Genomic DNA, 15,092 nt, shown 5'->3' on the forward strand with positions numbered 1-15,092 from the left:
ATTAACTTGCAGTCTCGTTTTTTTCCAATTGATTTAAAAATGGCGGAAAAGCATTGTGGTAAAATTGCAATAAAACGTTGAGGTATGAGAGCAAAATACTCTTCATAAGTCGATATGAAGGATAGAGATATTCTACCCACGGGATCACAAAATGTTGTAAAACCTCGGCAAGACTCGGGGTTCACAACATTTTGTGACCCTCAGGAAGAATATCCATATCCTTGTTTGTTTGTTTGTTTGATTAATTAACGTCCTATTAACAGCTATGGTCATGTAAGGACGGCCTCCCATGTATGTGGTGTGTTGGGTGTATGTTGTGCGAGGTGCGTGTTTTAAGAGACTGCGGTATATTCATGTTATGTCTTCTTGTATAGTGGAACTGTTGCCCATTTTATAGTGCTATATCACTGAAGCATGCCGCCGAAGACACCAAGCAACACACCCAACCCAGTCACATTATACTGACAACGGGCGAACCAGTCGTCCCACTTCCTGTATGCTGAGCCAGGGTTCACTTTTGGGCGCGATTTCGCGATATTCTCGCATTATTTTCATAAAAATCGCATTAAAGTCTGACATAATGTGAGAAAAAAACGCGCAGTCAAAAATAACATAATATTTACCGATCGCAGTTCCGGAAATATAATCTAATCCTGTTTTAGTTCCTAATGATAGTGAGTCCCAATCAGTGTCTCCGCGGCGCTTGCCTCTGCATTCTCCCAATTAATTCAAACGCTTTATTAACCCTATACTGCTACAGTACATGACTATCGAAGTGATGATACATGCAGAACAGTTCTTTGCTAACGATGTGTCAGATGTCGAAAGTAATTTTGAGGGGTCAGATACTTTAGATTGGGAACTAATAGATGACATCATTACATAAAATATTCCTATGAATAATTGTATGTCCAGAACATGAGGCAGACAACCACGCGACCGGCTGCCGTGTTAACAGACGACGAAATTAACTTCCAGGCAAGTTGAAATTAATCCATGAATGAACAGTTTTAAATAAATTGATTTTCAGAAGCACCTTTTGAAAGCTTAAATTGAAGTCGATAATATAATTGTTCAAACAAAATACACTGTAATATACTTGAAAGATATTGAAGATTACCGTCAATGATCGGCCTGTTGAAAGAAAACCGACGGATGAAAAATGGCAATATGTCACGTTAAATGAGATCTATGCATCATGCAGGCGTTTCTTTTACAACGACTGTGGTTAGTTTTATCCAAAATCCACCACCGTTGGTCAAATGGTAATGCACTTGAAACACATTTTTTTCAGAAATTGTTTAATCAGGATCGTTTTCTAGTGAGATTTTCTTGCCATTCACCTGACTGACAATGACTTACCTGCGTACATAATAATATTGTAATTACTTATGCATTTGACCTGAGCTAATTAAAAATACTTTTTAAAGATAACATCAGCTTAGATAGAGATTATATGTGGTACATAATACAGATGCATATAGACTGTGGGTTAACTAATAATTGATAAGACCAGAAATTCAGCAGGAAACCAGCTAAACTTTCTTTCATGAACAATATTTGCAGAATATACAGTATACATACAAACCGCAGACAATAACAAACAATTTGCATATACCTTGTTATTTATTTTATTGACATAAAACTATGACACGCTTGTCATAATCAATCTTTAATAAGAGGACATAACAATTAACATTGAAGATCTCTTGCAAAAAAAAAAAAAAAAAAAAAGATAAATAGCGGAGTGAGAAAAAAAATCCCATCCACATCTGAAAAATCTCATTGAAACAAGGAGAGGGAGATTTTTTCTCTCATTGAGCCTAAGGTCAAGGGTGAACCCTGCTGAGCTCTAAACAGGAGCAGAAACAACCAATTTTATTGACTTTGGTGTCTCGGCCAGGGGACAGAACCCAGAGCCTTCCTCACAGGGGCGAACGCTCAACTCAAGGCCAAAAGTGAGGCGGTGCCAAAGGAGGCATTAGGAAAGATAAAGTCAGTTAGGAAGAAAAGAAAAGATAAGATCCTAAATTTAGTCGCCTTTTACGATCATGCAATAGGGGCAGCAGGTACAATTCTAACGCCCATATACATAATTTTTTGTATGAAAGAGTCTTATGATATATGTTGAATTATACATGTGTCATAGGACATGTTGTTTAAGAGTTTTATTTATGGGGCGAATTTACCTAAAATGACTTTTGGTTTAGAAAACGTTGAAAATGACTAAAATGGATATCAATCTAGAAAAGAATATTGATTCACGGGGACATGCTATGAGGCTGCCACTTTAAGACAACACATACGTTTTCTATGGGCATGTCTGCTATAAGGGTGTCCAAAAAGGATTAGATATGACGCGGTTTTATTGCATTTCCGCTCTATGCGTTACTTTAGGTCACTGTGTCCGTTAGTTGGTTAGTACTTTTAACAGCCTGGGTCTTTTAAGGACAGCTTCCCATATGTGCATTGCGGTGTGGATGTCTGTATGTTTAGGGAGGTTGTGGTATATTCGTGTTGTATATGACACTCACAGGCAGATATTTCATTGTGGTGAGATGCCAACTGCTAAAATTGTATTTTCAATCATTAAAGATAATTGTGCATCTTTCAAAATAGTAATAAAATTAATAACACGTAAAGTATGACTCAATTTACAAATAAACAAAGAAAGTATTTTGCGGTTGTGTCCATAAAGATACATCAAAATCAACAGGTGTCCGTAGTTGACAACGATAAAACATCAAATTATGATTGTAAAGAACATTGAGCTAAACGCTACGAAAACATTGATACAATGTATGAAGAAATAAGGTAAGTATTAATAAATTATAAATAGTATTGCTATAGGAACCTACAATACATGCTTACATTTGTAATGTAAACAACGGTGAACACAAGTTCAGGTTTGGAGTCGAATTAATATACATGTACATATGTACATATGATAAAGTATGTACAATGGAATGCCTCGGGCTTATAACCTTCCATGACTAATGCTAATTAGTTTGATAACAACTCACAACAGCATATGGTCAACAGGTGATTAAAAGTATGCGTAAATCTTGTAATAGTCATATGATGATATACATGTAGTATCTCAATGCACAGAAACTGATTTAAATTGTTCTGATTCTCCGATAATTAATGTTCTTTTGATACCTTTCTGGAAAATAAAAAGCCAATCATCAAGGTAAAGATTGGTAAATACCTTCTTGCAGACCAATAATGTTTCTTTGAAACCAAAAATCATATCCATCAGTTACATTTAATAGCTCGATACTGTAACAGACTGATATCACTTTGATGAGGAAAGAGCGATATGTCATTTCAGGATGACCCCCTCTATTGGCCCTGCAGGTAGAGCTTTAGAATGGTACCTGCGGCCCCTATTGATTGATCGTAAAAGGCGACTAAATATCTTTCCTTTTCCTAACTAACTTTCTTCTTTCTTACATTTCTCTTAACATCCTTTCACTTTGGCATTCTGTTGAGCGTTCGCCCTGTGGGTAGGCTCTGGGTTCTGGCCGAGACACACCACCATTTATAAAATTGATAGTTTCAACTCATGTTTAGCGGTCAGTATAATATGACCGGGCTGGGTGTGTGAGTGCTTTGGTGGCAAGCTTCAGTGATATAGCAGTATAAAAGGGAAAGAGTTCCACTATACAAGAATAACATGAATATACCGCAGTCTTTCTTTCTTTTCTTTTCCCAAAACACGCACCACACACTTCACACACACTACAGGACATATCCTTTGAAATTAATGTTGATTTTCAAATAAATATAACATCATTGACAAAAAAAAGAAATATTTTATAGCAATCTGCTTTTTCAAGTCCGATGTAACTTAACCGATACTGACTCCGAACTAGTCGCTATAAAACGGCACATGATAACTGGGTTTTAAACATGTTAATGAAATGTCTTACTATTTGGCACAGTATGCCATTGAGATCGTTTTCAAAAAAGAGTTACATCAGTGAAGCCAGGCATTTGAACACGAGTACTCATTGTCTTAAAGAAACTTATTTCAGAGGTGACAAATAATTGCTTTTTGACAAAAAGTGACTGTCCGTTGGCAGTATAACGTGACCTAGAGGGGTGTGTTGTTTGGTATCGTTGGTGGCATGCTTCAGTGGGTTAGCACTATAAACTAAAAAACAACACTTATATAAAACAGTCTCGCAAAACAGGAGATGCTTGCATGGCCTTTACTGTTAATATGATAGTAAACAACCAATTATCTATAACACAAGGCTAAATTGTTGGTCAGTTGAGTGCCAAAACGAAATTGAACGCCGTATGGCAGTAACTATGGAGGCGAGGTGACGGAATTACTGTACATGTACTTACATTAGTGCCTGTGATATTTAGTTTTTTAATTTATTTTTGATATCTTTCATTTGTATATGGAGTGACTATATATACAAAATGACATTTGTATATGGAGTGACTATATATACAAAATGACATATCAGAGAACTCAATGACATGAACACGAAAGACACTACAGAATACCGCTTAAGTAGTACACGCTAATGCAATGTAACCACCATTATTGGACATATATGTGAATACATGTACATAGTATTGATATTTTAAAGCTGTTTATTGACCATTTACACAGTATACAATTAGAATTTTGAACCATTTTAATACCTGTTTCCCATCAACAAGATTGAGTGCTGTGCTCGGTAGATGGCAAATATTCCAATATGAAAAATACATTTAATCTATTGATTGTATTATATCACATAACATCATATTATCTTTTAAAACGTTCTCTAACATTCCTAGGTGTCAATTTTTAAACTCTTCTACAGTTATATCTATAACATGTTATTGTATCGTTATGCGGAACAAGAATGTACATATACTTCATTAATAGGAATTTTAATAATGGTGACTTTCCGTTAATTCTTTATGAAATGGCAATAGTGTTTTCTTCAGTCAATAATATGTCGATATTTTTACCAAAATTCTTTACAACATATCTAGTAATCCCCACAATAACAAAGTAGAAAAGTAAAAGGATAAATCCTTCAACAGCAAAGCCGTAGCACAGCCAAATGTCACCAAGCCTTTCCATGATATTACCTAACATCACCGGGTTCACTGACGCACCTATACATGTTGATACCATGAAAACAGAAGCAATCCGTCCAGTTACTGGAGTAATGTATTCATTTGTCCACGTTAAAGTTAACGAAAACAACATTGAACGAAAGAAACCGTAGATACAACAAGAAATCCACATCCCCATGTCATTGTAATACAAAGAACTGAACAACATTCCCAAACATGTCAGAAACATTAATACACAATTTACCCCAGCGTATACCATAGTATTAACGCATTTCATGAATAGCGATACGACTACCGCTACTAAGCCGCATATGTTTGTAATAGAGGTTATCAAAGCACCTTCCGATGGAGTCCAATTGAGGTAGTTCACACAATACATAGTAAGAAAGGAGCCGAAAGTTTCTTCTACACCATCATAAAACAGTAGAAAAACGCTAATGATTGCTAAAGAAACAATTTTTACTCTTTTAGGCAGATTTCTCTCTGATGATTTGTCTTCTATTTTCTGGGCACCATTTGTCAACTCAATAGGTTTCTTTTCGTCTTCCGTCGTGAAGTTGTCTTGGTAATTATCTTCACGTTTATCCTCTTTAAACGCAACGTATACTAGCAAAAACGAAACTGAAATGCAGCCGATGAAAATTGCTGTAAACGAGTATGGTATATATATTTTTGACTTAAATGTTGGGGTTACTGGAGCTATGGTAGATGTCACATTCAATGTATCGGTTATGCTCCAAGACCTGTTATATGGTTTAGGTTGTAAGACAGCAGACGTGACGTTAATTTTCGTCGCAGGAATATCCATTAAAAAGGGAGCCATAACCAGCGGAGCAGCAAAACTTCCGACGTTATAACACAACTCTAAGCAGAAGTACAAAAGCCGATTGTCCTTCCATAACAGCAATATCTCTGAGTTTCCAACTGAAACAAAAACACAAGCCACAGTCAAATCATTTAATATTGAGACAGCGACATCTGAAGATGAATAGTATAGCATGGGGGTGTCTGTATACTACAAGTAATGTATGTATCCCGTGTGTAGGAATTTTGAAATAAAAACAATCTGAACAAGCAATATGGTAGTCCAGCTGGCTCCTAGAACACGATATCGCTAAAACACGAATGCTAAGCGTAGGCTACTTTTGGTGACGACGACCATATGCCAAAATTATATTAATAACAACACTTAGCTAAAGATACAGAATTCATTGTCTCGTGAAATGTGTCTATTTCTATATATCAATGATACAGATTGATTTTCCCACTTTATCACACTTTTATGTTAGGACATTACAAAGATGTTGAGTTTAAAAAAAGCGGAACTTAACATTTTGTCGGTTCTCAACATTTTGTTGCGGTAATTGTGTTTCTTTTAGTCAATTTATTCGTTTGGGATACTTTGAAATTTACGGACTTTCAGTTAACTTAATTTTCTGTCTTCAAATCCCCGGACCGGAGGCTACGGAAAGGCTTGTAGCCTGAAAATCAACGAATGTTATTGCTTGTAAAAATGTTGCTTTTGGCCTTGCTGTTAAACTGTTTTTTAGTTTTCTGTTGTTTACTTTTAAATCAAATCTTGAAATTAACCCGGTATCAAAATTTAGCGTTATAATACTTACTTGTATCTACGATTCCTTGGCTGAACCCCTGGACGAGATGAGCCACTATCATAATCCCAAATATGGAACACCACGGAATAGCAGCAATGGCTATCAGCAGTGTGAATAGGGACCATCCAAATACCAGCTTACTATTGAAGGTGTCCAACAAACCAGCAGTTAAACAACCCAAGGAGTTGCCTATGTAAAACGTTGTCACAATCCATGATCCAAGCTCTAAGTCTACCTGACTGATTCGCTGAATATCGGGGAAGGACGGACCCAACAGACCACGACTCCAGCCCTATCAAAACAGAATAAAGCAGGGTAAATGTACAAAACTATGTTCTCTGTTTTTGCAATGTTAACTAGTACCATAAGCTAGCTTATGAATAATTACCTCTGTTCTGTCAAACGACCCATGTACATACTTCTATATTTGTTTCCCATTATAAAGAAGATGGGTACTAAACTTTATATCATGGGCATCCTTTCTGAGTTCCTATAAATAAAACCAGAATCAATGTCATCACAAAAGTGAAATTTGACGGACATTGTTCTTAAAATCTTCTTTGCGAATGTCTTACAAAATACGAGGCATTTGATCAGGTTTCATCGTTGTTTGTCAGTTAATCACAAAGTTGGTCAGGAAAATTCGAATCGATACAGGAACCAATAAAGTATCTGTATAAACTTAAAGATGCTCCACCGCTGACAAATGTTGTTTTTTTCTCTATCAAAAACATGAGCAGACGATTTAGTATTTTTCTTCACTTACAAAAGTTACTTACTTTACACTATTACCATCACTGAAAAATTTGAGCTTCTAATTTTACTTCAAGATAAAAATATTAAAAATAATTGATTGCATCCCGAAAAAATACCTGGCACTATGTCATATATGGAATGAGGTGCTGATTGCGCATGCACAAAAAGCAAATTAAATTATTTTATATAGCGTTTTTTTGTGTTAATTAGACACATATATACACGACTAAACGCCAGTTATTTTTTCAGTATCGTTTATGCTCTGTCGGCGGAGGAGCATCTTTAAAATAAAGAGATTACGCATGGAGTAGTATTTATGGCACATTCATTCCGCCTATAATTAGGAACGTACAACAACAAAAATATGACTACATGTATTTAAACATTTGTTTGCAAATGAAAAATCAAGCGTAAGGAGAAAGGTCTACTTACTATCATTAAGAATGAAGAATATATGCAGACAGTGTAAATTATTTTACTTCGTCTCGTACCAGCACCGTTATCGATATGCACTTCTACATCCATGTTGCTAATTGTGACACATTACCGTGGATTGATTCCCAATCTATAATTATTTGGGAAATTAACAAGCTTAATTAATGACATATTCATCATAGTTTACATTCATTTACATCGCCGGAAAAATTCATAAAAACAAATTACGTACACATTACAGATATAACATTTGCAAAGTTAATGTGAAATACAAATATTTTCTATTCAAATCATACAGCATATACACACAGTTACCTAATAAGGAGCGATAACTCCGATTGGATTTAAAGTTATCCTTCTTTCAGGATGCTCTCATTATTTCAAATATTGAAACGCACATTTTGTTTACATCTTTAAACGCCCCGTTCAGACATATTATTATAACAGCACAATGTAGTTTACATTATCAAGTCAACATGTCATTGTTCCTTCTGTGTAAATTATCTGACTTAATTATCCATTTTACTCACCAGTTATGCCAATCCAAAACAAATCAGTACTCAGATGATCAGTGAGAGATACTAGATTTTAATAAGTGTACATTCGGCTTATACTATTCATGGATGTTTATCTTCTTTAATCAGCTTTTATCAGTATTTCAGATGTCTGTTGTGAGATATGAGCCGAACCCGAATTGATAAAGTAGGTTGAGTTAGAACGTTTAGATACCAGCAGGTTGTGATGATGACAATATATCAGTGTCAGTTCAGAGTTCATATATAAAGAAACAAGGAAAAGTGTACGCCATCAGTTTTCAACATATTTCCAATAATTGGTCAAGGATTAGGCTGATGGCAAAATCAGATAGTGTCTCATTGTTGAGAGGTAGTTTTGCTTTTTTTAAAAGTGCTTTATCACTGGAGCATGCCACCGAATTCACCTACATTGTAACAACACATCCCATCCGGGAACAAGATTTTCATTGACAGCGGGCGAACCAGTCGTCCCACTGCCTTCATATTGATCGCTAAGATGAAGGAATAACCTAATAGTTTTATAGACAATGGTTTATCTCGGCCAGATGAAAACAATCGTTTAAGAGCGTTAGAATGGTACCTGCTGTCCCTATTTCTTGATCGTAAAATGCGACTAAATTGCGGATGTTATCTTTTCTTTTCTCTCTTCCCACATTGACGTGTTTTCTTTCTAGCGTCTATCGACACCGCCTCATTTTTGGCCTTCAGTTGGGCTCTCTCCCCCTATAAAGCAGATTCTGGATTCTGTCCCCTTTCTGATATTATAAGTACAATATTCTATAAAAGTGGTAATTTTTGTTCCTGCGTTCAGTATGCCTCACCTACAGAGGTTGTGTTGGAATTCTAGTCGATTTCTTTACAGCTGAAATCACCCACCAACAGTACATGAGAAGCTCTCTTTAAGATAGTTTCCAGTGGATTGGTTAGTATTTTTGTTATCTTACCACTATTTGGGCTTCTATAAATACAGCATATGGCTAGGTTGTCTCATCTTCTCAGTTTTATTTTGCATAGTACATATTCGTCGAATGTGGGGTTAATGTCTACTGCATTATGGGCAATAGAGGAAAAATTTATATATAGCAAGAACTCTTTTGTTTGTGGAATTCATAAAGTAAACATTGTAGTTGTCGATGGAATATGCCTGGTGGTTGGTGACATTAAGGGGATATTTTGGATATAATTCTGAATGTTGAATATAATTTATATTATTATTATATATAGTATGTCAGGGTTCTCATCTGTGATTTCTATGTCCAGTTATACTTTTATAATGTTGGTGTGTCCACATTACTATATAAACCTTTCAGGATTGCATTATACCTGCTGCCCCTATTGCATGATCGTAAAAGGCGACTAAATTTAGGATCTTATCTTTTCTCTTCTTCCTTACTGACTTTATCTTTCCTAATGCCTCCCTTGGCACCGCCTCACTTTTGGCCTTGAGTTGAGCGTTCGCCCCTGTAAGGAAGGCTCTGGGTTCTGTCCTCTGGCCGAGACACACCAATGTCTATAAAAGTGGTAGTTTCTACTCCGGCTTAGCGCCCAGCATACAGTATAATGTGACCGGGTGAGGTGTGTTACTTGGTGTCTTCGGCGGCATGCTTCAGTGATATAGCACTATAAAAAGGGCAACAGTTCCACTATACAAGAGGACAGTACCTGAATATACCGCAGTCTCCTAACACACGCACCTCGCACAACATACACGCAGCACACCGCATACATGGGAGGCCGTCCTTACATGACCATAGCTGTTAATAGGACGTTAATTAATCAAACAAACAAAATTTCAGGATTGCTAATCCATGATAAAGATAATTGGTAAAAACTGTATACTATGACCTCTCTACAATTGGCGATGAAGTTTTCCTGATCTGTAACCCCAGTTACTATGGTGTTTCCTGTTGTCTTAGCTAAAGTAGACGATTCTACATATGGACAGATTATGCCATTCCTATGATATAGTAAGGTCTCTTGCCAGTATAGATTATCTGGCATTGTGGTATCATGTTTGGAGGATCTTGTAGTGGTTGTAGATGGACATACAGGGCTGATGTCTACGGTTTCCTTGTAAAGGGTAGTCAGGTGGTCTAGAAAATTCAGTTTTCTCTACCTATGTTATTTATGCCTTTTTGATCTTTAGTTTCCCAGTCCAAGTTGCTCTCGTCAGTCTTTTCCGGGACATTGAACAGTATAACATTTAACCTCTTATCATTACGTTCCTCTAGCTCTCTGTGACGTTCATCAACCAACTCTTGAATTTTTTATTTGAGTTCGCATTTAATTTATGTTATCACAGTTTCTTTGATGTTGTCGAACCCTGATTCAGCTTGATGTATTTCCAGTTTGTCTAGGCGAGATTGAATTTTGTTGAATCGGTGTTTAGTACTGTCACAAAGTTTTCTTACGATTCCATACCTATCAATATTGGTTGCAATCTGGCATATATTGAGGATGTCCATACGATGTTTTCAAGCCCCCCCCTAGGATATTGTGTATCCGTTTTATCAACCGGTCTCAATGGTAAAACTGCCTGTGTCGCAGCCATATCTATGATTGTACGTATCACTTATTAATATGCAGACTATAAGTAACCTTCAGAGTGACGAGTGTATTCCTCACCAACTCATGGTTTTAAGCTTATATTGACAAAACAGTTGTTGATGTAAGACTGATGAGAGAATTACATCGAATACATTTATCAGGTTGTCGGAGAAAACTATTCTGGGAAAATCGTGGTACTAGCATAATGCGACAGATCTTAACCTATCTACACTTCAAATATTTAGGAATTTAAAACTTGAAACCACAGTTATGTTAGTCAACTAATATAATCATCGAGTGGCGTGTATTCCAACTTACTCTTATCAGATTGCTAAACTGGTACCTGCGACTATAAATATGGTACGAGCAAACCACAATATGTTACATTCAGACAAATGCATAGATTTCATAGAAAATATCTGGTCTCAGTTAAGGGTGGCAGGTAACCCCATCTACAACAGATCTACTGAAAAGGAACAGTCACTAGTATGTATGCACTTGTGTATATATGTAAAAACTACAAGTAAACATATAAACAATGTAAGTGCAAGAGTAAAAAGAAATAGGTTACAGAAATGGTTAAATGTAGTGACGGGTATTACCCACATACTGTACTCGTTGGAGCATATACATGTTCATTTTAGGAATAACATTTTTTATATGAATGTATCCATTACCAAGTGTGACTCTTTTACCTTTACTCATTTTGAGTATATACATAGTACCTTTTTCCTTAAAAGGGGGAAATTTGCGACTTTCGTATATCTAAGTCACTACATAATATAGTAAGAAAAGAGAATGAATATAGTGGTGACAGGTACAACCAACCTACACACGAATACATACCATATACAGGATTAAATAAAGTCACAATCCTCCTCAGAGCTCACTCCTAAAAGTAGGACGTATTAGGCTTTGAAGGTAATTCACGAGTCTGTTTATATTTCATACTGTGTGCATCAGTCGCTAGGTTCACGCCTGGATGAACACCGTCACTTAGCCGATTTATATCAAAGCTGACAATGCAAGGTTTTTTTTTCAAAATTCGTTTCTGAGACCGCCCCTTGCTTTTCTAAAATGGGCAGTCGCCATTTTGTTTTAACTCTGCTTGGATAAAGCGCATGAATTGACACACGTGCGCTCAGTACATATATACCTAGCAGTTGTCCATTGTATATATCACCTACTAATACATAAACGAACCCCTTGCCTGTAAATAATTTTGTGTAGGGCTTGTTTTAGCAAGCAAACATGTCAAATCCTCTATGCTGTTATTTAGATGTTTCACAAATTGAACTTTCCATACAAATGAATAGAAATCCTAATAATAATCCAACCACATATCTCCACGTATACGACTGACCACGTGCACGTGTCCCGAACAGGTGGCGCTTCCATATATAAACTACTGAAGGTATACATTTGTACACGTGCGTGTTATATCTAATGTATATTGAAGTGTTTAATTTTATTTGCTCGTATTTGACATATTTTGAGATCTAGCTGACAGTATTACTTCAATGAAACATGTTTATATTTAGTTTGACAATGTTATCTCCTATTAGATTCCAAGTTTGTTTACGTTATAATCAAAATGGATCTCGCACGTGGAAAGAAATGTATGAATTCATTAATTACTTTTTATTCCGCTGTATAGATCTATATCACTGTAGTGTACCCGATCTGGAGTGGACACTTCAAGATGGCGGCCGGTTCAGAACGAAAAAGGTAGGTGTCGATTACAAAGTGAGGTTTCCGCAGAAATAAGGAGCCGATTTTTCCATAGCATGGCTAGATTTTGAGAGAATTTGACAAGGAACACGCACATCCATTCCTCTGGATCCATCATTACGTTTTATGGTTGTATCACTGCTCAGAAGTAGGCGTTAGTTGCGATTTAAAAATCGAAGCGTAACAATCATTGTAAACGTGCGATTTTCTGACGTTTTGATGCTTATATACCGAATGTTTCATCACGTATACCACAAAATGGCGTTGCTACTTAATTCTGCCAAAGTACAACTCATTTGGTCACTTTATTAATTAGTTATCGATGTTTTGGGTACGGAGTATACTTTTTGGATACGGAGTGAACACATTTGGATACGGAGTGGACAATTGTAAATGATAATAATTACATCCATTCATGTGTACGGTATGATATTCATATCAGTTGTATTAAATTGCTTTCGTTTAACAATTATTGTATTAATTAAGAATTGATGTTTGTAGGGACCATGAGTTCGATGCAGTAGAAAGGGCAAGAGGTGCGAGGTAACGAAGAAAAGGAAACGTGAGCAAGCCAGATGAACCTTCCCGAAAGCCGCTTTTTCACCGAGCCCACGACACCGAAATCCTTTCACATGTTAGACGTTGACTCAATCTTTAAGACTGTGACTGAGTGTATTTAGGTCCAAATCGCAAAGACAGCGATACTTTTTTGTGAAAAACAATAATCAGTGTTGATCGATCCCATGAAAGAATAAAACAATTTCAATTGTAAAAATATTTCAAAACCATGCTAAAGTGTAATGACATTATAAACAATGATTATAATACAAAATGATACAATGTGAGAATAAACACCAAAGGTCGGTGAGAGCTCCACAGTAAAAAAATAAATTTATTTCTGACTCCTGGTTACGTTAATTCTGAAAATCAAATAAAAACAAAAAGTATATCTTTTAAGTACAGACAGTCATCAAAGTGAACTGGTGTCAAAAAGAAAAGTAAAGGACTAGATATATATTTAATAATAAAAACATCTGTTCTGCAAATGTTCCAACCAAATTCATGTATGTAGATATTAATCATGGGTTAGGATATTCTTACGCAATGTGTCTTCAAAGTCCAGGGGCCCACCTGTACTGCTTGTCGCAGTGTCGTTTCAACAAAGTGATGGACACGCCTCTGCTATCGGCCCTAGTAAAATGTTTGTCACAGTTCGGATACTTTATTGCTTCCTGTCAGTGGCTTTCCATGTGCCTCTTAAGATTACAATTGCCCAGTCCACTCCGTATCCAAAAAGTATACTCCGTACCCAAAATTTCAAGTCCACTCCGTGATTAAAAGATCGTAAATTTTCAGGGTCCACTCCATGTCAATGCGAAATAATTTAAACATCGATAACTAATTAATAAAGTGACCAAATGAGTTGTACTTTGGCAAAATTAACTAGCAACGCCATTTTGTGATATACGTGATGAAACATTCGGTATATAAGCATCAAAACGTACGAAAATCGCACGTATACAATGATTTGTTACGCTTCGATTTTTAAATCGCAACTAACGCCTACTTCTGAGCAGTGATACAACCATAAAACGTAATGATGGATCCAGAGGAATGGATGTGCGTGTTCCTTGTCAAATTCTCTCAATCTCTAGCCATGCTATGGAAAAATCGGCTCCTTATTTCTGCAGAAACCTCACTTTGTAACTGACACCTACCTTTTTCGTTCTGAACCGGCCGCCATCTTGAAGTGTCCACTCCAGATCGGGTACACCACAGTGTATATATGGTTCTCAGAAACTCTATTTGAGAAAACATATTGAACGTACTTTCCATTTTATTCTTTTAGCACGGCTTCAGGTTACACATAAATACTTCTGGGATATATACTACAGTGTATATAGAGCCGGTAAGGTGTTAGTTGTTACACCTTGAACAGCGAGCGTTCGACTGATTGCACGTGTGTGTGGTTCACGCGTTTTATTTAGGGGTCGGTACCCGGTGTTGTATCCGGACTGAGACCACAATTACATACTTCCGTTTTCAGTACCCACGAATGAAGTCCCTTCAGAAATGTATGTACTTTATGAAAACATGCAGCATGCCCCTATGAACTTGGTATTTGCCAACAAATTTAATGTAGATGTGTAGTGTATATGTCATCTTAAATGTTATAGTGTAAAATACTGAATTTTCTTATGTTTTTGTTGCTTCTTTATTGATTTTTTTCTGAATTAGTGTGTATATATGTATATGTACATTTCTTGCATACAAAAATAATTCTAATAAAGACATGAATAAAAAATCTTTAAAATATCGCCAAATAAGTAAACTAAGGCATGCGAATTATGACTTAAATCAGCGTCACTTTTTTGTTGAGCGT

At 36.2% G+C, this 15,092-nt stretch overlaps 1 protein-coding gene across 2 annotated transcripts; it reads right to left on the reverse strand.

Moving 5' to 3' along the window:
* Positions 1-4,596: 4,596 nt before the first annotated feature.
* Positions 4,597-8,668, reverse strand: LOC138316914 (sodium-dependent glucose transporter 1B-like). Of its 2 annotated transcripts, XM_069258559.1 has the most exons (4): positions 8,426-8,668; positions 7,893-8,025; positions 6,714-6,996; positions 4,597-6,015 (listed from the first exon to the last, which is right to left on the reverse strand). In XM_069258559.1, the coding sequence occupies exons 2-4, from the start codon at positions 7,983-7,985 to the stop codon at positions 4,928-4,930; spliced, it is 1,464 nt and encodes a 487-aa protein (XP_069114660.1). In that variant the 5' UTR covers positions 7,986-8,025; positions 8,426-8,668; the 3' UTR covers positions 4,597-4,927. The 2 variants fall into 2 exon arrangements, with proteins under 2 accessions (XP_069114660.1, XP_069114661.1); XM_069258560.1 differs by lacking the exon at positions 8,426-8,668 and having other exon boundaries at positions 7,893-8,084.
* Between the last annotated feature and the right edge of the window lie 6,424 nt (positions 8,669-15,092).

Source organism: Argopecten irradians, chromosome 2 (genome assembly GCF_041381155.1).
Source record: "Argopecten irradians isolate NY chromosome 2, Ai_NY, whole genome shotgun sequence".
In the NCBI taxonomy this organism is placed as follows: Eukaryota; Metazoa; Mollusca; class Bivalvia; order Pectinida; family Pectinidae; genus Argopecten; species Argopecten irradians.

Bases quoted from the DNA above. Each gene is read 5' to 3' on its own strand.
- LOC138316914 (XM_069258559.1), bottom strand. From the start codon at position 7,985: ATGGATGTAGAAGTGCATATCGATAACGGTGCTGGTACGAGACGAAGT. The intron at 6,997-7,892 runs GTAAGTAGACCT...CTGTTTTGATAG, and splicing joins ATTCTTCATTCTTAATGATA to GGCTGGAGTCGTGGTCTGTT. The intron at 6,016-6,713 runs GTAAGTATTATA...TTTTTGTTTCAG, and splicing joins CCAAGGAATCGTAGATACAA to TTGGAAACTCAGAGATATTG.